Here is a 21,995-nt window from a genome sequence, read left to right as displayed (position 1 = left end):
ATTACTTTTGGAATCTTCATTGTATATATCAGCGAAAGTACAGGCTCTGATTGTTAGTCTGACCAAATATATCAGGGCGCTCTCTTTGTCATCCCAGTGTTTCTGTGGTGAGGTATCTTACTTCCAGGCTGGACTGCCACCTGGAGTGCCTAGGTTTTAATTGTCTCAGTTGCACTCTTAGTGAATTCCTGCAGTATTTCTGTTAGAGCTGGATGTCCAGCAAATCTTTTTCGTATGTCTGTAATCACCTAGGTTGTAATCTGTAGGTAATTAAATTAAAAATGACTTTAAAAAACAGTTTTAGAACTGTTACTTTGTTAAATAGTTTTACTCTCATATCTTCTTGAAAATGAACTGATTATTCCACTTCCCTCCCCATCCCCCGTCATGAATACAGTGATTTAAGTGATTTTCCTCCAGTCCTGTCTTTAAACACAAGGAAAAATTGTGCAACAATGGCAGGTTATTCTGGTTTAAGTGTGAATGATAAAGAAATAGAGGAGTTTGTTCCTTTTTCTAGGAATTCAACCTGCAGGTTCGGTGTGCTAGGCAATAGATAAGTTATGCTTGTCTACTAAGGAATTAATATGCAAGAATTTTTTTTTAAAGACCACTTATGACCCAGTAGTAGTAGTGGGAGAGGGGGTTTTTAAATTTATCTTTTTCATTGCATAACATACCTAGCTGTGACATGATCCAGTGCCATTTACAATGTCTGGTTCTGAAGTTCTGGTTTTGGGCTGAACAGAAGCGGTCAGAAAATCCCAAATCAGAAACTGGAAATTAGAGCTCTGTCTAGATTACTATATCCAAATACAATACTAGAATTGCTTTCAGGGAATCAAATAGAATTTTAGTTGCCCATTGGTGCAAGCTATAGTAACAAGTAATAAATTTGTATTTATCATTTTAAAAGAGAATTTCAATGGTAGTGTATTACACATAGCCACTGAAATGCACACTGGTTGTCAATTGGTTTACAATTCAAATCAGGATTTTCTACATGTTATTCTGCAGTGTACTGGATATCACACACTGCTTAAGTGGGGAAAAAAAATGCAGCCGTGCAGAAGAATTTGCAACTAAGCCAAGACACAGTGCTATAATTTAGAAATGAGAAAGGTAGAAGCAATTAATAAATTAAATTATTAATTAAAAAAAAAATAAAATCCTTTTTTAATGAGATGGCTTCAAGTCTGCCTGGTATCTCTGAACACTTCTTTTGCAGGTGGTTTTTTGAAGTACTGGGATATCCCAAATCTTCAAAGGCCAACATCATCAACGGTGTGCTGATGACAGTTGTGTTCTTCGTGGTGAGGATTGCCGTCATGCCTATATATTACAGCCATGTAATTTCTTCAATTGGAACAGAGGCTTTCCAGAGATTAGGCTTTGCAGCCCAGAGTGCCTGGATTATCTCAAGTGTTGTCTTGGATGTTATGAACGTGATGTGGATGGTCAAAATTGCAAAAGGATGCTACAAAGTCATTTGTCTTATTGGACAGGAGGAAGCCAAAACTCACAGAAATGGAAAATCTGACTAGAAATCATAGGCATAAAATGAAATTTCTGCTATGAAAATAATTTGGGTTCACTGAAACAGTGCACATTTCTGCCATGGAATGCTCCTCTTAAGGAAACAAGGTATTACCTCTGTACTGACCTTACTCTTTCCCTAGCCACACTGCCTGCACACCCAGGGCCCCACTTTACGGATCCTGTCCGGTGAGGAATAAAAGCAAAAGCTCACACAAATGAGTTCCACGTGTCTGTTCTAAGCAGTTACAAGCTACTGAAATGAGAAAGGAGCAGACTGATTACTTGCTTGCTGTCCACCAGTGTGTTTGAAGTGTTTCACTCAGGTTTCTCAGATTAATGTGTTTTATAAATCTAGTGAATACTGACATCTCTCTTTTTTTAGAAAACAAAAAAAATCCCCAAACTCCTGATATGGTGCATTTTTCCTGGCACATTTCTATGTTTTCTTCTAGGAATAGCAATCAAGATTTCATTCTTGACAACTTTTTAATTTTTGCAAGAAAAGCTAAAAATTTAGCTTTGATTCTGTGAAGTCTTTTACTGCGTTTTGTTCCGCCTTATATGAATGCAAACCATTTTGGGAAATTTATGAAATAGTTTTACCTAAAATGCTGTATTATAAGACTACAGAATATCTTAAAAATTGTTAAAATTCTCTGATTTTGATGGGAAAGATTCACTTTTGCTGTGTTAGATTACATGCATCTTCTAAATTGCCCATGGATTTTTTTTCATAAGTTAGTATGTGTGGAAACAGCATAATTCTTACTGGAGTGCTTTTCCCTTTGCTGCTACTACCTTTGAGAAGTGCTGCAGCTCTCCTCAGAGTTTTTTTTTAACCATTGGCTATTTGGATGTGAAGTTTAATTGTAAAGAGATAAAATTCTTCTGTATATTTGATGTGTAACTTACAGTAATACTTTTTTTCTTTTATCGCAGAAATGACCCATTTGATATGAAGTGTTGAGGTTTTTGGTCACATTTTCCGTGTTAATCACATCAGAAATCCGAGGTGTTGACTAAAAACATTCTTGAATTAACTGTGCCAAACTTCTGTAAAGTTGTACAGTAATTCTGTAGAATGACAGTTCACTTCTATAGGCACACCATTTTATTTTTTTTAAACCAGGTATTTGTCAATAGGTACTCTGTTCCTTCTTCTGCAAACTTAAAGGTTTGGAGGCCATCAGAGAGGAATCTTACCATCTAGGAATAGTCTAGAATCTAATTTATAATACTATTTGAAGAAATTCTGGGTTTTGTTTTATTTTTGAATGACTTTGAGAGCTGTATTTGTGTGTAGTTTGGTTTTGTTTTGCTTACTTTAAACCATATCTGAATTGGGACTGATTAACTTCTGGGTTTTTTTCCTTGGTGTTTGTTTGTTTGGGTTTTTTTTTTTTACATTACTTGTTATTTGTTATACCTTCTGGTAAGGTGTGCTGAAAGTATCCATTTTCACTGAGTACTTTAGTGCACATCCCAATTATTGTAGCAGACTGTTTAAGCAATTTATTTTTAAACAAAAAGATAAAATATTTACCCTGTGTAGGATAATTTAGTTTTCCTCTTGTCCTGTTCCCTCTAACGAAGCTGGGTGACATGAACTTTCCCCTCTGTAGTCAGAGGTGTGAGTGCCCCGATACTGTGCTCTCCGGTGAGGGATGCAGCGTTCCCGTCTTCCAGGAATCGGATGTCTGTAAGACCCCAAGAGGACTGCGTAGGCTGAAATGCCTTACCACCCAAGGTGGCTGCGATGAGTTTAGTCAGTTAAAATGATGTCAGGGAGTATTGTTTGGGCTAGTGTAATACGCACTTTTATAATCCTAGTTCCACTGTTTAACGGGGCAGGCGTTTTCCCACGATCCTGCCTTGTTAAGGGGGGTATCAAGGATTGTTAAGGCTTCTGGGTTTTTTTAGATTCTGTGCTTTTTAATACTTCACAAGCCTGCAGACAAAAGATCTGTTTATGCCTTGGGAAAGTTAGCAATTAATCTGTTTAGCTGTGTGATTTGAGTGAGAGCGGTACCTTATTTGTTTACCAGTAAATCCCTAGTCTTTGTGAGTTGATCCTGCAACCTGCTTTGCTGAAAGAAACAGACTCCCTTTTATACTAATTTGCAGAACCTGGTATATTTTAAAATAGTGGTTTTAGTGTATCTAATGCAAAGTCCAGGCTATGTACAAAGGCTCTATGTTTATATCACCTTTATGGTTTAAAGGTGTAATTGAAATACTTTTTTCTTGTACTTTTTAAGTCACTAGATCAGGGATTCATTTTGTAATAGCTTGTTCCTTTCTAAAATAAATTTTAAATTTGTAAATTCAAACATTTTGGAGAATATGTTTGAAAGTAGAAGTCTGCTTTTGTTATTTGGGAAGTAGGATAAAAAAGAACCGATAAGGAAGATGATTTGGTGCAACTCTTAAGGTGATAACTCATGAAAACTTTCTGAAATTCATCCTTTCTTAGCATTAATCTTTAACATTTCAGTATTTTAAGTTTTGTGTTTTCAATGGAGAACATTAATTAAAATGGTCCATTTCCTTCACTTCTAGACTTGTGTCTGGGGGGGGAGGGGGAAAGAAAGTCAAGCTATAATAAAATTAAGTTAAAACTAGATTGAAAAAAAAAAAAAAAAAACCAACAAACCCAAACCCTGTGTAATACACATTGGGCAACAATCCAGAATAGAAGGTCAGTGGTATAATTATTTTAAAACATGTAATATTTTGGATTGCTGTACAAAATTAGTGTAATTAAAACAATATTTTGCAACGCATTAGGTTTCAATTTTCTAATTTGTTAATTTAATGTATTACAGTTATGTCCTGATGCATCTACTATGTGTCAGAAGACACCTTTCTCATGAAAAAAATTATTAACACATGTATTCGGCAAGGACTATAGTAAACAATCTGCAAAGTTGTGATGTAGTGAATACATTAGTATAGGGCACTTTTAACCTGCCATTAAAAGCTTATAATACAGCGAATTAGATAGCTATGGCACCCATTTTTCAATCGCACTTTATTAATTTCAAAACTGTGGTGAAATATTGATGAAATTTAATGTTGCAACCTTGTGTCTTTTTTATGCAAAAAAGTAAATGCATGATAAGTAGCATTGTAATAAATGCTACCTTTAGAATGTAATATTATCTTAATCAGTGGCTTAAAACTTCTATTTTTAACACAAACATTGTCTAGTGTAAAAGCAGACTCTTGGTATGTCACCAGGTGTCTTTGCCATGGACGTATTGAATGGAAGGAGTTAATCTTGTAAAAAATGCTCAGATATCTTGTTTGTCTTTTCTTTTACATTCTTCGGTATCAGGTGACATAAAATTAGCGTGATGATCATGGGAGAGTCTATTTGTACCGGTAAGGCTGTATGTAGGAATGCAAGTTTCCCTTTTTTTATGGCTTTACTTCTTCATCAAAAGATGAGTAAATACTACTTTCAGAACTACTACAGGGGGATGGTAGGTCAAGTTTTCCTTTTATAATTGATTTGTGGATACACTACTTGCAGAGAGGAAATGCACTTCAAATACTCATTTTCTCAGTGAGCGTTGCAGTGGATTTCAATGAAGTTGAGAGCCTTACACTACAGAGATGCTTGATGGGTTATCTGTGTGCATTCTTCAGTGGTAAGAATTACATCTCTGAAGCCTACTCTACCTCTATAAATACATGCTATCTCGAGTGAGGTCAATAATTTAATAACTTAATTGCTTAAAAAATAAAACCTCTTGAATAATGAAAAATATCCTATGCACAGGAAAATGAGAGGAGCTGACATATATAAACTTTTAACAATTCCAAATTTTGTATTAAAACATTAAAAATGAAATTAATTACAGTGTCCGGAAGAGAATTACTTCCGACTTTACTTAGAAAATTATGGGAGAAGATTACTCATACTGCAGAATCAATGTTAACCTAAGAGTAAAAGCTTGCACAAGTGAGCAAATACGTTCAAGCAGGTTTAAAGAGGAGAGCTGGAGGAGACTTTGAGAACACAAGTATAGAGATCCAGATGTCTTCCTACTGCTGTGGTTGGGACAACAGCAGACTGGTACGTAGCAGAAAGGTTTAGGTATTTCTGTATCTCTGTTCACAGTGGGAAAAGAAACTTTATTCTTTAAAATTTTCAAGCTGTATAAAATGGGTTATCAGTTGTTGATTGCTGTATGAAGAGGACTTTCTCATGGACTTGTGTGTGTTTAAGTGTATGTACATACAAGCTTCCTGTAAAAGATCATTTAATAGAGAAGTTTGTAAAATTGTTTTGTGATGCTTCTGCTGAGCCATTCAGAGGAAAATAAAAGGCTGCTTGACAATTACTCCAGCTTAGGATCTGGTGCAGTGTTGGCTGCTGGTGAAAGCCATCAAAAAAGCAAATAGAAAAGGACTAGAATTTTCAGATGAAAAAATGCAAGTGTAGAAGACTTTGAAAAGTATGGGCAGCCCTCTTTCATATTTTTAATAGCCTACTGTACAACATCATTATCTGGCTACGAGGAAGGAGTTGTTCCTGGTGGAGTGTCTCTATCTATGGAATATATTTGACAGCTGGAAAAAGAACGGTACTTCATTGCTGAGATCCTGACAGCAGTCAAATGGAAATAGTGATCAATATTTATGAACTTTAACATTCATCCAAACCAGGGTAGAATCTCTTTGTTGGACAGGTGAAGGTCTTAGGATTTTCTAAAGCAACTTAAAAGTTCTTTTTATGGTAGAGAAGATGAAAGATGTGCTGCTTGGGACGTTTAGAGATCTGGGATTAAGCATCAAATCATACTTTTAGGTGGTAACACTTGGTAAGGTTTCTTATCCATTACAAATCTCTACTAGCTACCTCCTTTGACATTCTTGCTCTATTTATAATAACCAAGCACTTTATAGCTCAGTAAAGAATGGAAGGTAGCTATGAAGAATAAATTGTATCGTTTGGTATAAGAAATATTTTGGCAAAATTTCTTCTGAGACCAGTTTCATTGTGTGATGTCCTGCACTGAGAGGGCATCTGATTATAATGATGTATATAAATTTTTAATCTAGCTGTAATGTAAAGGAAATGTCTTGAAGAGAGTGAATTATGAAGAGTTCAGCATGGCTTGGTATCAACCATATGATTCAGTGTGCTATTTATAACTTCCTACTTATTGAAATTGGAAATATAAAAGCAAATAAAATATTCTGTAATGTATCTTTATTTTTAATCTATGCGTGGGATGTCAAACATTGTACTTGTCTTGTGGACAGGACATGCTTTTATGAGCCTATAAATATTTAAGTATATGAGAATCTGCACCCAAGTGGAACATGTTGCATGTAAATTGTCTTCTAAGTTTTTAAATTTCTGTATTTTTAAAAATTTGCTAGGTTTGAAAGCAACATTTAAATATTAATACTGAGCTGTAATACAGAACATAACATTTTGAATGCAATGTGGGATATATTGGTTTTATTTATTGTAACTCTGTGCCAGTTTCACAAGAGAAATCCATCATGTGATAGGGGAAAGGAGGAAAAGGGCTAATCATGAGCTCGGCTATATAATTTGCACTCTTAATATGCACACATCCAAATATCCTGAATTTTTTTCTAGCATGCATATACCAAACAGTGTTTTGTTTAGTATCTACAGATACCTATATATATAGAACAATTTAACACGTAAGCACAGCTAACCCGATATAAAACCAAATTACAAAAACTGTTGGGAACAAATGAGTTACAAGTTAGGCATAAGTAATGGAGCCTAAATGGAGCCTGTAATTCAAAAATGTTTATGTAATCTTCTGTCTAAAAAGAAACTTGATAAATATATCTAACTTATGTGCAGAGCAAGGACGAAGACTGTAAATTCTGCTAGACTGATTTCTGTTAAATCTTGACAATCTGTTTTGCAGTCAGTACTAATACTGTCACAAAATGTCAGGATCGCGTTATTAAATTCAAATAGTAATGTGGCCTGATTGTCGCAGCAATCCTTATCACGGCACAAGAACTTAAAAATGCAATATAACAATTCTGCAGATCAGTGATAAAAGTAATCAGTCGTAGTGAGGCGAATGATTAAGTATTATGGGTTTAAATTTACTTTCTGTTATTAAAAAATCTCTGAATTATTTGCATTTCAGTGATATTGTAAAGCATTTCTGTATTTTGTTTGAACAGTTTAGGAGCGTGCACAAAATTATATTGGCTGATTTTTTTTTTTCCCCTTTGATATATGCAATAATGTCAATAAGCAATAAATTGCATGTTGTATGCAAGGTATCGGTACTTCATAATAAAGGAAAGAAACACAGTTTCTTATTTTGTGACTTTTTCTTTCTTAATATGGTAATAGGTTATGTACCTGTAATGAATGCATCATGAAAGAACGCTTTTCTTTGGGTTCAGTTCAGAAACAACTGGCTTATATGGTATCTGGAAATTTCGTGCTGTATCTTTTTTGATTTAAAAAAATGTGGGGAGGGAGTATGAGGTCTGAGCCACACTGTTGTTCAGGTGCCTGGACTTCTAAAGGGTGAAATTCTATGTAGCACATCACTGGGGCCAGGAATGTAACTTAAACTATAAATTTTGTTAGGTATTGAGGAAAAACTTACATTTATATTGGATAGTATGATTATACTGCACTGTATTGTAATACCACATGTTTCAGGACATAAGCTAGACAGTTGTCTGAAGGCTCTAGGGATAAAGAGCTACTGTTGTCAGCGTATTACAAATGTGATGCACTACACCCTCCCTTACTGAATACGAAGATGGGCAATTAAGTTCCTTAATATGGCAATTCCTAGACTCGACATGTACAGTGAACGTATGCCTAAGAACCGTGAACTGTGTGGTAAAACTCAGAGGTTTCTCTGAGGAAGTTGCTGCTGTTTTATATCTTAACCATTGACTTCCAAACACAGGAATGGCTTGTGTTTCTTTGAGTTTTCTTTTGTATTATGCAATGGTACCACAGAGCATTCCAGTGGTTTTTACTTTTTCCCTCTCATCTTTCAAGGGGAATTTAGTTCCATGTGTAAGTGATATTCTTAGGGTACCAATTTTACACTTAGTGTAGAAGACTACTCATTAGCTAGTCGGTCTGTTTGGAAGTGACTGGGAACGTCTGGAAACGTTACTTGGGGTCAGATGCGATACAGGTCACATTTCCAGCTGCTTGAGGAGGGACAATGGGGCTTGGTGGGAGGCTTTCCTGTGGGCACCGGGCAGCTTTTATTTGCAGTTGTAAGGGATAAGGATTTCACAGACAAGACCACAACATGACTCAGGATCACACGTAGCTCATTCTAACACAGCTGTACGGGATTAAACGCGAGCCTCAGGACATAAAACTCCCTGTTGGCAAATTTTGAAGCGACTTTTGTTCTCTTAAATGTGCCATAAATAAAACCCAGCAGCCCTCAGGCGCCGCCTGTCCGTTCCCGGTTTTGGGATTCATTAGCCGCCTGCAGAGAACGGTGTATCCCCCTGCAGCCGCAGCCCGGCAGCGCCCTGCCCTTGGCGGGGACAGCGCGGCGCTCCCAGCAGCCCTCCCTTGCCGCCGGGCCGCTGAACGCCGCCGCCTGCAGCCGCCACCACGCCCCGCCGCGGCCGCGGGGCCGGGAGTAGCCGCCGGTGCGCCCTCCTGGCGGGGCGGCGCAGGCCCGCGGCCTCGCCCTGCCTTCCCCGCCTTCCGACAGGGCCGGCGCCGCCCCCACCGCGGCCTGCCCGCCCGCAGCCCGGGGCGAGGCCCGGCGGGGCGGCGCCGCGGAGGCCGGGCTGCCGCAGCCCTGTCCCCGCCCCTCCCGGCGGCGGTGGGCGCAGGCGCGGAGCGGGCCAGCGGCGCCGCGTTCTCGCGAGGCGGGGCGCGTGGCGTCGTGCTGGGCGCGGGGCCGGCCGCGGGGGCGCGGGCCGGGCTGAGGTGAGGAGGAGGAGGAGGAGGTGGAGGTGGTGGCGGCGGCGGCGGCGGCGGCGGCGGCGGCGGCTCCTCTTGGGGACACGCCGCGGCGGCGGTGGGAGGCGGGTGCGGAGGGAGGGCGCACACGCCGCTGGGCCGGGCCGGGCCGGGCCGGGCCGGGCCGGGCGGGCACAGGGGGCGGGCCTGACCTTGCCGGCGGCCGCCGGCTGCTTGGTCGGTCACGGTGCGTGTAACAGTGCGGCGGCTTCGCGCGCGGCGTTACGTGAGGCGCTTCCTGTGGGTGGGGTGGGTGTTGCCGCCCTGTGCGGGGCCTGACGGGGCTGCGGCGCGTTTCGGGGTGCGGGCAGAGCTCCCCCGCCGCGCGGCCTCGCCCCGCCGCCAGTGGGCGTGAGGAGACGGGCTGAGCGGCGGCTGGGCGGGGCGGGCGGCCGAGGTGCGGACGTTACCTGTAGGGAGTCCGCGCGCCCCTTGTCCCACGCGAGCTCGTTCGCCGTCAGTCCTGGTAGATGCTGTGGATTTTTGTTTAGGCTGGATGTTTCTTACTTAAACCCATTTTTTATTTAACTTTTTAATTTGTGATGCGACAACATATCTGTACTTGCATTCACCTTAATAAATAACCAGTGTAGTTTTGTATTGCGGATTTTTTCTCTTTAGAAATTTGATCTATAAAGAGCCAGTGTGTGGAAGCCATGGGTTTGTCTGCATCCTCCCCGGCTGCTGCAGGTCAGTCGCCTTATGCATCCAAGCAACATCAGATGGCATCTCAACCTTCAGAGTGTCCTATGCATCAGGAAAAAATGAGTGGTAACTATTCTTGAAACTTAAATGAAATAAACTCTTTACATGGAAAACCAATTGAAAAATATTTGGAAAAAAAAATCTATAAATAAAAACTTGAGCTTTTTCTTTAGCAAAAATAGCTCTCAAGTAACTTTTCATGACAAGGAGTTAGATGTTCACCAGAACAGCATGCAAGCTGCTTTGTCTGTAGAGACAGTAGGTGCTTGCTGTAGAACCTGTGGATCGCTCCCAATTGTTATGTTTCACAGGGGTCCTGCAGATCTGTTCCCATCAGGTGGTACACCCACAAGGGGTCAGGGAGGTGCAGGGGCCCCTCGGAAGATGGTAACTGGGACCAGGTGGTTGTCACTAGAGAACACATCTGGACAAAGGCAGTAGAAGGGTGGGATAAGATGAATGTCTGGAGAAGGAGGACATCAGCTCTGCCGTTGACACAGTCAACACGTGTTGGATTAACATTGCTGTGGAAATCTTAGCTACAGACAGCTCAGTATAGGGGCCAGCATGGGGTGGGGAAAGAGCATTCAAGGACTACATAAGAATTTAGATCTTACCATGGTGCTGGGTCCTAAAATAGGCAGGAAAGAGAATAGTTAAAACTGTTGCAAAGCTCAGAAGAAAAAGCAAAATACCAGCTTGTATTTGCATGAACTGTTCATTCAATGAACTGTTTCCCATTTCCTGCCATGTCTTAGGGTCATCATTTTGTAGCAAAAATATATACTATTTTCTTCCTGTATTTCAGGTTGTCCAATGCACATGAAGACTCCTGATCATAGAACTGAGAACACAGATGATGTTCCTGCACATCAGGAAAGAGCATATGAATTTGTAGCATGTCCGGTGAAGTCGGGTGCATCTCAAGTGAAAGATGACATAGATCCTAGCAATATGGTAACTTTCACTTAGTTCAGATCTTTTCTTTAGTCTGGTTTCTCCTGAAATACTATCCCCAAAATGTAAATAGTGATACTGTCTAAGGTGGAAACTCTCGCAATTAACGTTATTTTTTAATTTTTAACACTGCTTTTTCTCATTTTGTATGCAAATATTTGTATAAAACCACATTACATCTTACTTAACATTCTCTTCTTCAGATTTACATCTTTTTGGTAAAAGGTGGTTTTGCAGTTTGTAAATATCTTTTGCTGTCTGTTTCTATTTGTTAGTTACATGCATAGTTTTTGTGCTACATTAGTGGTTTCTAGGTTCTGTGTAATAGCAGTACGGTTAAGTTCTGATTCAGATCTCTCCAAGATTTCCTCTGATTTACAAAAAGCACTGCTGTTTTGAAAGTTGAAGTTTAGGCGAAAGGGATGTTAGTCCTCAGATGACAAAGTTATGCAAAGAGTTTTACTGCAAAAGAGAAAGAAAATTTTAGTGGACTTATATAAACGTTGAACTTCTTGATTGTTGTAGCAGCTGATTGATTATGCTTTGATTTTTCTCAAACACTGTAACATAAAAATAATTCTACTCTAGTTTGTTGTTGATTCTCCTTGTTTTCTAGATGCCTCCTCCTAATCAGCAACCATCCCCAGATCAACCATTTCCATTGTCAACTGTTAGAGAAGAATCTTCCATTCCTAGAGCACATTCTGACAAGAAATGGGTCTACCCTTCAGAGCAAATGTTCTGGAATGCTATGCTAAGAAAGGGGTAAATACACTGTGAATTATCAGATGGAGTCTGTGAGCCTGAAATTGATGAAGTAATATCATTACTTATTACTCATCGATATTATTTAAGAGTTTGTGGATTCTAAGCAGTAAATCATTAACTAGCTCTTTTAAAAATGACTATTTTTATAAACAGCTTTATTTTAAAGGGTGAGCTGGTCTCAGAGGCCATGTCTCCTCTAGTGATTAGCAAGATGGTAGGGAATGTCAGGCAACTCCCACTAGCTCAGAAAATTTTCTTAAAAGTCAGTGCATAGGCATAGACAAACTTTGCATGATTGCCAGCTTTCAAACTCAGTCGGCTTCATGCTAATCCTATAAACTGATAGTAAAAGTTCTGTGATTGTGAGAACATCCAACTTGACTTTGCAAAATTGCTAAAAATTTGAAAACTGTTTGACAGGTAGAAGTTTTCAGTCTTTACAAAAATTCAGTGTAGGCAATATCTAACTGAATGATAAATGTCTCCTGTGGACTAAAAAACCTTCTGTGATGCTGTTTCCTCATTCTTTTGTAATTATTTGTTTGTCATTCTCAAACAGATCAACGTTAAAGGTGGTTACTATTAAAACGAGAGTAATTCTTTGTTCCATGTATCAGTATTGTTCTTAAGCAGTCTATATTGAACACACAAGTTTTGATCCTGTAAACACTTAAATGTGTTCAACGTTATGGCTGTTGAAGCACACGCATAGTCTTAGTGCAGGGTCAGAGAGGTGAAAGGCATTTGTAAGTGTATGCAAAAGGTTTTGAATAGAGGACTTCTGTGCATTAGGAATGCAAGTGGGATTTTTCCTAAGCATTTTTACGAATACTGTGGATGTGCTGATGTTTGCACACTCTGAGAACTTTCTGATCCAGTTAAACTGTTAATTTAGCTAACTAGAATTTGTGGAGATCTCTGATGATAATTTTGATAACTACACTTCTACACAGAAAATGAAGTGGTTCTCAAGATGCTTAAGCAGATGAGCCAGAAGTTTCCGTACTTGCTTTGTGTCTTTGCATAAAACCTTACATCTCTTGATTCAAAAGCCCATCAGGTAAACTGAGGAAGGTGGAGTAGTTATGCCGTAATGCTTGTAAACTGTTTTCAAATTCTTATTTTGTAGGTGGAGGTGGAAAGATGATGACATAACAGGTGAAGACATGACCAACATCATTAAGATTCACAACCAAAATAATGAGCAAGCTTGGAAGGAGATTTTGAAGTGGGAAGCTCTTCATGCTGTGTATGTACATATGAAGTGAAAAGCAAATCCTCTGGTTTAGCTCTTGCTTTTGTAATTCTTTGAAAGTAGAATGTCTCTTTAGTTTTTGCAGAAATACTCTGGTGCTGATATGTCTCAAAAGTTATGGTCTTGTAGGAGCCTGCATTTTGATTAATATGGAGGAAGATTATCCAGAAGAGCTTAACTAGAACTGAATAATTATTATGTTCATAAAACTGATGAGCATTTTGGTGGTGTGTGTATAATGTGGATTTGTAGAAATTAACTTCTTATTGTATCTATTTGGGAATTGTTTAATTGAAATCTTTATGTTACAAAAAAGATATGAGATGTAAACTTAGATTAAAAGTGACTGGTGTAAAACAAACTGTCACATTTTAGGTCGGTATAGTCCCTGTTCCTAGAAGAGACAGACTAGCTAAGCATTCTGTATGTAGAAATTGTTCTCTGAAATTCCATGATCTTTGTTACACAGTGGTTTCGATTAGTTTTCTCTTCTTTAATGGTTTTCTGTTCTTTAGTCTATTAAATCTGTGGATTAGATTTGCTGAGAACTGCTCTGTGGATAAGTTAGAACAATGGTGTGGAGCATATAAAAGGTACTTTATCATACCAGCAGTAAGTGCTGTCAGAAACCGGGGGACTTTTCAAACCTTAAAAAAAAAAAAAAAGCTGGTTTAGATAACTTGTAATTAATTTTTTACTGTTGCTCTTTCTCCTATTCGGTATTTCTGTTACTAAAACAAATTACCATAGTGGTTTAAACACTGAAGACTGTTTTAAAAGATAAAAACGATTTTCTTTTTTAATTGTGTGCACAGGGAATGTCCATGCGGACCATCACTGATGCGGTTTGGAGGCAAAGCAAAGGAGTATTCACCAAGAGCCAGAATACGTTCATGGATGGGGTATGTGGGCAGGAAGGGTCTTCCAGTGAGGTGGGAGGGGAGGGAGACATGACTGAAAACATGGTGTAGAATTAATTTTAGGATGTTTCAGAACTGGAATTGCAAGTTATAGAAGTACTAGTGGAGATCTTATGCCAGTATCTGGATAAATAAATCTTCTTAAATAGCACTTCCGCTCCCTCTCTCAGGTTCATAATATCAATTAAAATACCTACATGGTCTGTTATCTGTCTTTCCAGATATGAACTTCCCTTTGACAGACATGATTGGATTGTTGACCGATGTGGAAAAGAAGTGCGATATGTTATTGATTACTATGATGGTGGAGCAGTAGATAAGAACTACCAGTTCACTATCCTGGATGTTCGCCCTGCATTTGACTCTCTGTCGGCTGTATGGGACAGAATGAAGGTAGCTTGGTGGCGGTGGACTTCATAACTACTCCTGTGGTGTGTAGTCGAAAAGTAAACCACTTTCCTCCCAGGCTAAGGATAAGTGAATACCAGGACTTGAAATAGAAGTTCACTGCAACTGTCATTATTTTCATCATCGCCACTGTTCTTTGGGGGTGGGAAGGGCAGATGGGGAAATCCGTTGTGAAGTACACTGATGCTTTATGGTGTTTTGAATGAAATAATAAAATTATAATAGCAAAAACATGTATCTTAATTTTCTTAAGAGCTGGGAAATCTTTTCTTACTTTGTCACAGATTCTGCGTAAGCTTGCCTTCTTTTCCTTTCGTGACTCCAGTGCCGCACCAAATACATTAGGTTTCTGATTCTGACTGGAGTTTTGAGTATTACTTAAATAGTGAAAACTGGAAATTTCATAAACTATTTTACATAGTTACAGTATTTGGATACTTAGATGATGAATAAAGTGTAAAAGATCTGGACTGTTTCAAACTGTTTCAAACAAAATACATGTTTTATTAACTATATAAAACCATGTATTTGTTTTCACATGGGCACTTTACCTGTTCAAATACATGCTTCTTCAGAAAACTTTAGTCAAGTTTATTCTGTTAAAGGATGTATAGTGTAGTATGAGTATTTTTAAAGGTATGTTAAGTTGAAAAGGAGAACATACTCATGCCTTAATCTGCAATTTATCTTTGAACAGAAGAACATCTGTTAGAAGCAGGAAATGTCAGTTACCTTTAAAACATTTCTAAAAGGAGATAAAATTAATATTTAATGGCTATTTATTTGAGTATTTAAAAGGTTTGTTTTCTGATGTAAGAAAACTGTAGTCTTTAGTATTTTCATGTCTTTAATGTGTGTCTCATGTAATGCATTCAGGACAGAATTAAGCCTTATTTAAAGAAACTGTCATGCAGTGCATCTGTATTTTGCATCTTGGCTTCATCAACTGTACCGTAGTGTGGGTTTTTTATATAATACAGAGTCGCACAAGGGTGTATGACTACAGTCATACATGTTTCTGCGTAGTGATTATAGTGAGGCATATTACAGATGTGTATATAACTTGGCTAAAACGGTATCAGAAGTGCCAAGAAATAAGGTTGATTTGAGCATTTTCTAAGAGTGGTGCATGTTAATGCGGTGTGGCTTAAAGATTTGTTTAATGTTTGTGCTTAATAAGGGAAACTAACTTTTTTTTAAGTCTTCCACTGTAGTAGCTTTAAATTTACATGGCTTGGTAAATTTCAGGTAGCACATACCCCTAGCTGTAAATTATTCCTCCTTTTCAGCATATATTACCCTTGAGAATGAGTCCTCCATGCAAAACCCTTGGGAATGGAAGGAGTAAGAGAGTATCACATTGTAGCTTCTCCAATGGGAGAAGCTTCTTTCATGAAACTTCACAACCTTAACTGGGAACCAGCTGTACATTCATTTTCTGAAAGTGGTTATTTTTAACTGACTTTTTTTTTTTTTTTTTGCTTTTTCAGCTGTACGTTCATTTTCTGAAAGTGGTTATTTTTAACTGACATAGGAAGCTTTTTTTTTTCCCCTTCCTTTTTTTTTTTCCCCTGAGGGGAAAGCCCCTCAGTGTTTCAGTTAGAAACACTTCCTAACTTCCCATTTAGGAAAAAATTATTCAGGGAAACTTCCATATGTTAAGGTACTAATGGAGGTGAATTGTTCCCACTTCAGGGGCAACTGTCCTGCATGGAAGGAATAAATCCTACCCAGAAGTCCAGAATCCTATGACAAAACCATGCTCTTACCCCTATCCACTTTCCTCATTCCTTTTTCACCTTTTTAGTGATTTATATCTATATAAATGAAAAATAGTTTGGGGCAAAAAAAAAGTCTCTATCCATTTATATATGAGAGCCATGTATATATGAGAGATAAGAGAAGTGTGTGAGCTTGTATGAAGCATATCTGATAATGAAAGAGCTGCTCCTCTCTCTTCTAACAGTAGAGACTGAGGCTTACTGCTTTTTGGTTTTTTTTTTTTGTTTGGTTTGTTTATGTATACGTTTGGTAACTTGATATACACAGAATTCTGTATTTCTCACAACTAAATATGGAAAAGGTACACCAATGTAGGGAGTGCTTCAGAAGCTTCAAAAGAACGAGTTTGCTTTGTTGATTTTGGAAGCATTGATATTGAGTGCGTTATGGACGTTTTAATTGCTGCTATATCTGGTGAAAGGTGTCACATGCCACTTCATGCGTTTACTGTCTTCTGTTATGTTCCATCTCACATAGATGCAAAATTGTTCTTTTCTGTGCTACTGTTAATGAAATGTACTACCTTGTCATCAAACAAAAAGGAGAATCAAATAAATATACTTTTCTTAACTTTGGTATTTGGTGATCATATTTTTAGCTGTAAGAATTATTAAGATGATGTGTCATATGCATGTCATATGAGATTATAGTCCGTTACAACTAATCACATCTTTCAATATGTGCTACTCATTTATTTAAGTGAATACAAAACCAAAAACCAAGGACTAAATTCAAGTGTTTCCCAACCAAACCAGCAGCTCTCAGAATAAGAGCATATGACAACAAATATATTCATCCTGAGTCTGGCTAACTTCTGAAGAGAGGAATGCAAGGAATTTTTTTTTTTTTAAATAATCCTTGAAGTGTAAATGAAAATAATTCATTTCATTATTTCTACATTCAATATTTCATTATTACTACAAGCAGTAAGACTTAGGAAGTAAACATGGAGTTCTCTTTTAGGTTTGGGTTACTTTATGCATGTTTGGCAGTTCACTATTTCTCAGAAGATGGGTGTCAGGGTGGTTAGAATTCTAATGTAAACTTGAAAAACAGTGATTTAAATTGATGTTTTTTACCCTTTGGGAGGATGTTTAACTGTAAAACTATTGTTTAGGCTAGGTTAGAAGTAGTGTGTGTGTGTGTGTGTGTGTATGCATAAATAAATACATTTATATCCTTTCTCTGTAAGTATAGAGAGGTATGGAGAGTTCACAAAGCTCAAAAAAGTGAAGAAGTATCCTGATCAGGCCCTTTCAGGGAATTCTGCAGCGGCATCAGGTTCCCAGTCCCAGTCAGGCTGAAACAGAAGTTCGGAGCCCAGTGTCTCAAACCAGGTTAAGCTTGTGCACATGCAAAAGGGAAAATGTGGACGCTGTCACTAAAGCAGGGCCACTTTTTAAATCAGTTGCGTATTTAGGTATCTAAAGTTCACCTATATTCTGCTTTACCGTGTCAAAGCCCTGCTTGACCTATTGTGTTTGATCCTTGCAGTTAAACCAAGTTAGGAGAGCTCTCCTGATCTGCAGCTGAAGATGCATTCTTCAAGGATACTGCCGCGCTCAGAAACTGCAATCTCTGTGACTGATTGATGGAAAAGGACTCCAGCATAACACTTCAGCTGTAATCAGGTCTTGGGTCATACATATGTAGTCGGGAGCGGTACTGATCTTCGCTACCTGAAGCAGGAGACCATTCTGCATGCAAATACCTGTTTTTGGCCTCTTGCTGTTGCATCGCTTCAGGCAGCCAGTGACGACCCTGCAGTTAGGGTGCCTGGCACCATGCTGCCAGTCTAGAGGGGCGCTGAACATGTGGTTGCTGTGCCTACAGCACCCTCCCTACTCATTAACGTTGGCCCAGCTCTCTGCTCTTCTGCAGCATGTCCTGTTAGTATCTGGCCAACATGAATGCTCTGTAATTAGGGACTAATTCACTGGCTTGTCCTTCCAGGATGCCTGGAGTTCCTCGCTATGTTGAGTCATCCTATGACATTTTGCCCTTGCATTGTACTAGCAGGCAGTTTAGAAAGGGGAGCTGTAGCTCTTCTGTCATGCTTCATTTATTTATTTATTTATTTCTCTCTCCCCTAGAAACAACTTTGTTCCTCCCTTTCATATTATGCCAATGGTCCTAGCTTCAGTCTCTTTAAGAATTTTTCAGCTAAGCCCTAGAATTTCTGCCGTACTCTGCTGTAGAAGAAAGAGACTGTGTTGCTGATAAGGAGGTATTTGTGTCCATTGTTGATCATTGCTATTTTTTACTGCCAAAGCAAGTGTTCTGGATTACCATTTTTGGATTATGATGTGAAAGAGGTATGCTAGTTTAGTGTGAAATGGGACAACAATGCTGTCTAATGTTGAAATAAGGTATTTACTATCAGGGCTTTAATGTGCTCTGTAAATAATTATTTAAAGTCTAAAATATGATGATGAATATTGTTCTGCCTCCAAAGGTGTGAGAGTGGCAAAGGATCTCTCGGTGCTCTGAAAATGATCACAAATAGTCTGTCATCTTATGCACTCCCATTTTGTTTGTTCAACTCTTGTGTCAAAGTGTGGGGGAATAATAGCTAATGTGCCAAAGTTCAAAAGATGGAGGCACAGATACTAACGTTGCTGTAGCACAGCAGCTAAAAATGAAGGGAACTGGTAAACTAAGGAGTACTGCCTAATTTTTGGACTCTTACTAATGTTGTGGTTTTTATAGAGAGTAGAAATACCCCTTTCAAAAACACCACTCCTTTATTTTTTAAACAGATCTGTACCCAACATTTACAAAATTAAATGACACTTTAATCTTTTGTCTCCCTTTGCTTACACCTGGAGGAAAATCCATGGAGTAAGGTTCCACAGACAGATGCACTTGATGGGGAAGCTGAACTTATTTTGAGGATAGAATACACTACTCAGTGCTAGCTGTGCTTATGTCTTCCGTATCACACCCTTCCCTACCCACAGGTATCTTTACATGTATTCTTTTTAAAAATACACAGCATTGCTAGTTTTCTACAAATTTTTAGTAGGCAACTTCATGCATTTTTACTCTCACTGAATGAAAATGTGTTCAATTTATTATTTTATCTTACTTTGTACAAGGTAAATTGCAGGCAAAGATATATACACAGTGAATCAAGTAAGTATTGATTCTCTCGGCAACGTTAGTAATAATAGGAACCTATGGTCATACTAGATATGTCATTTTGTAAAAAGCATCCTTTTTAGTTGCATTAGATGGTTAATCACTTTCATGTGCATCTCCTTCAAGAAAAAATGGCTTGCCAAACTCCTAGAGAAAGAATCTTAAATTCTTTTACGGATGTGACAGTTGCAACTATTTGGTCTTACTACTTGTACATCAAATTATATAGAAACTTGTGGGCAGAGTACTAGTCTTGACTCCAAACCTAAACGTGTGGCTTTGAGCAAGTGTAAAATGATGGCATTATTTACCAGTGAACCACTGATTCAAATGGAAGCTACTCACAAGACGTGTCTTCCTATTTGCAGCATGGGTACATATTTTTATGACTGGAGCCTGAATGAATCCAATTTTTAAAGGATAATGTAAATTTATTTGAAGTATTTGGATTGTTATTAGGCCTCATTTAAAAAAAATTAAAAGAATAGATAGTTTCCTTTGATGTTCAGTTTGAACTGTGGCCTCTCTTATAAAATAGAAACCATCACATTTGTTTTCAACATATTATGGCAAAAAAAAACCCATTAAAGGCTAATTCATGAGTTTTGTCTTCCGATGTTTCGCCAATTTTGTGGTAACTACAGAAAGTTTTAGCTATTTTTCTAACATGCTGCTGCTCTTGCCTCCAGCTTCTGAAGACTGTGACCTCATAAACCTCCTGTCTATAGAGATAGCTAATGCTTTAATTGATCATTAGTAGACTTTCAAAATGAGTTTCCATCTGCCAAAAGATTAAGTGTCTTAGGGAATTGACTTAGAGCAGTTTGATGCATGGAGGATAAATGCAAGTGCCTTTAAAAAGCACTGCTAGACCACAAATACTTGAAAAACTTGCCACTAAAATACCTAAAAGGAAAAGTAATAGAAGAGATTTTTCCTCTGATTTGTTTTTTCTCAAATTAGAGCAGGGTTTTTTTATATATCAATGAGAATTCATTAGCTCGTTTTCAAAAACCAAAGAGCAAAACCTCATGAAAATGTTGAATTTAACCTTAGAACAAACTGTGCAAATTTTGGCAGCTTTAATTTGCAATGTAAGTTTTTTGTTAAATGAATTTTTTCCAACTTTAAAAAACACATGCTTTGGGCCAAAAAAAAAAGATGAAAACTTTTCTACTAGCTGTACTTGAGAATACTGAGGAGAAACATCTCCATGTTTTATCACAATTTTTCACAATTACAGGCGTTGCTTCTCTTTCTGTTTTCTTTCAACTTTTGCCTTTTTAGCTTATTTGGAGTGATTTTTACAGGTTTTCATGTTGCTTTCTCTCTGCCATTTTTGTACAAGCCACTTTTGGGAAAACTACCATTGTGATAACACAGTTGTTACTACAGAAATAATGGCTTCTTTCTTGCGTATCTGAAAAATCAGTGCTATTTAACTCAGTTAAGAAGAGTTCTAGCTGGTAAGAATACCATTCTGGCTGCATTAGGGCTGCCAACATTGTTGTAGCAGAAAACATAGGAACTGCAGCTGTCCAACAGCAGTGCCGAAAGATGGACGTGATTTGCGTTGCATAGGTTAGCCATCACCCTTAGCTGTGGTTATGGGTTCCTCTTTGTGTTTGTCTTGTGACCCCAAAATGGGCAATTGCAGTGACTTTTAGACTCTTCCTAGTGGTCCTTTAATGCCTTCTAGAGTACATGCTTTTAGGACCGCTTACAGTTGCGGTAGCTGGGATGGCAGGGTGGCTGGCATGGAAATGATGGTAAAAAGACGTAGACGGATGTTCCAAATTGTCGTTTTTTTCCAAATGTCTGTCTCCTCCTCCTCTCTTATTTGCCACTCAGGTTAGGGGAAAATGGGTCTAAATGCACGGTTTTATATATAATCACTAGTGGTTGTTGACACAACACCTAATTGATTGGGGCCATAATTATAGTGAGTGGAAAGCAAAGGATACTACTTTTGCAAATAACACTGGGAAGATTAATCTTACCTACGTATGAAAGGTTGCATTCTGTTTGCCTTGTCAGGCAAAGTGGAAAATACTGGTATCGTCAGTGGCATATTGATTTATGACAGGATGCTGGAGCTGGTTTAATATAGGCTGACTCTAAAAAGCAAGATTTTTTTCTGAACTTTAGTTGCCACATGCTGATGGGAAAGCATCCATTTAGAGAAACGAATATGGCTGATGCTATTCTATCAAACACTGCAAAGTTTGAAGAAATCATTAAAAAAAAAAAGAGGGAAAATAAGATCTTGACTTCCAATTTAATAATAATGGAATATGAAGGCCAGATTGTAACTGTAGAAGTTCATTTCAAATTTAAATATTTAGCATTTTCTCTAGTCTGCGAATACAAGAAAATTTATTACATTAAGATGGAATTTAGATCTTTGACATGAAGCTGATATTTTCATAGTGTGAAAAATATCAAGCTGACATTATACTGTCTCATTTGATGACTTCCAAATGTCAGAGTGCAGTAACTGATTCATAGGGACCTCAATGTCTTGTGATAGTGTCAATTTAAAAGACAT

The 21,995-nt window shown here is 38.2% G+C and overlaps 2 protein-coding genes across 5 annotated transcripts in view; both read left to right on the top strand.

Annotated features, from left to right (window-relative positions):
- TLCD4 (TLC domain containing 4) overlaps nucleotides 1-7,864 on the top strand; it is a 29,863-nt gene extending 21,999 nt beyond the window's left edge. For both annotated transcript variants that reach the window (XM_075508318.1, XM_075508319.1), the window contains exon 7: nucleotides 1,229-7,864. In XM_075508318.1, coding sequence (XP_075364433.1) covers nucleotides 1,229-1,544 — 316 coding nt within the window. In that variant the 3' untranslated portion in view covers nucleotides 1,545-7,864. The remainder of the gene's footprint in view (nucleotides 1-1,228) is intronic.
- Nucleotides 7,865-9,341: 1,477 nt separating this feature from the next.
- Nucleotides 9,342-14,990, top strand: HCCS (holocytochrome c synthase). Of its 3 annotated transcripts, none has more exons than XM_075508315.1 (7): nucleotides 9,342-9,478; nucleotides 10,133-10,282; nucleotides 11,025-11,173; nucleotides 11,790-11,938; nucleotides 13,071-13,190; nucleotides 14,012-14,098; nucleotides 14,338-14,990. In XM_075508315.1, the coding sequence occupies exons 2-7, from the start codon at nucleotides 10,168-10,170 to the stop codon at nucleotides 14,534-14,536; spliced, it is 819 nt and encodes a 272-aa protein (XP_075364430.1). In that variant the 5' UTR covers nucleotides 9,342-9,478; nucleotides 10,133-10,167; the 3' UTR covers nucleotides 14,537-14,990. The 3 variants fall into 3 exon arrangements, with proteins under 3 accessions (XP_075364430.1, XP_075364431.1, XP_075364432.1); XM_075508316.1 differs by lacking the exon at nucleotides 9,342-9,478 and adding an exon at nucleotides 9,544-9,569; XM_075508317.1 differs by lacking the exon at nucleotides 9,342-9,478 and adding an exon at nucleotides 9,678-9,698.
- Nucleotides 14,991-21,995: the final 7,005 nt, after the last annotated feature.

This window comes from Mycteria americana, chromosome 7 (genome assembly GCF_035582795.1).
Source record: "Mycteria americana isolate JAX WOST 10 ecotype Jacksonville Zoo and Gardens chromosome 7, USCA_MyAme_1.0, whole genome shotgun sequence".
In the NCBI taxonomy this organism is placed as follows: Eukaryota; Metazoa; Chordata; class Aves; order Ciconiiformes; family Ciconiidae; genus Mycteria; species Mycteria americana.
Note: the sequence above shows the minus strand (reverse complement) of the source record. Positions and strands in the feature narration are given on the sequence as shown.

Excerpts from the sequence above, each read along its gene's own strand:
- HCCS (XM_075508315.1), top strand. The coding sequence starts at position 10,168 with ATGGGTTTGTCTGCATCCTCCCCGGCTGCTGCAGGTCAGTCGCCTTAT. Across the intron at positions 11,939-13,070 it reads AATGCTATGCTAAGAAAGGG|GTGGAGGTGGAAAGATGATG; the intron begins GTAAATACACTG and ends CTTATTTTGTAG. Across the intron at positions 13,191-14,011 it reads TGGGAAGCTCTTCATGCTGT|GGAATGTCCATGCGGACCAT; the intron begins GTATGTACATAT and ends TTGTGTGCACAG.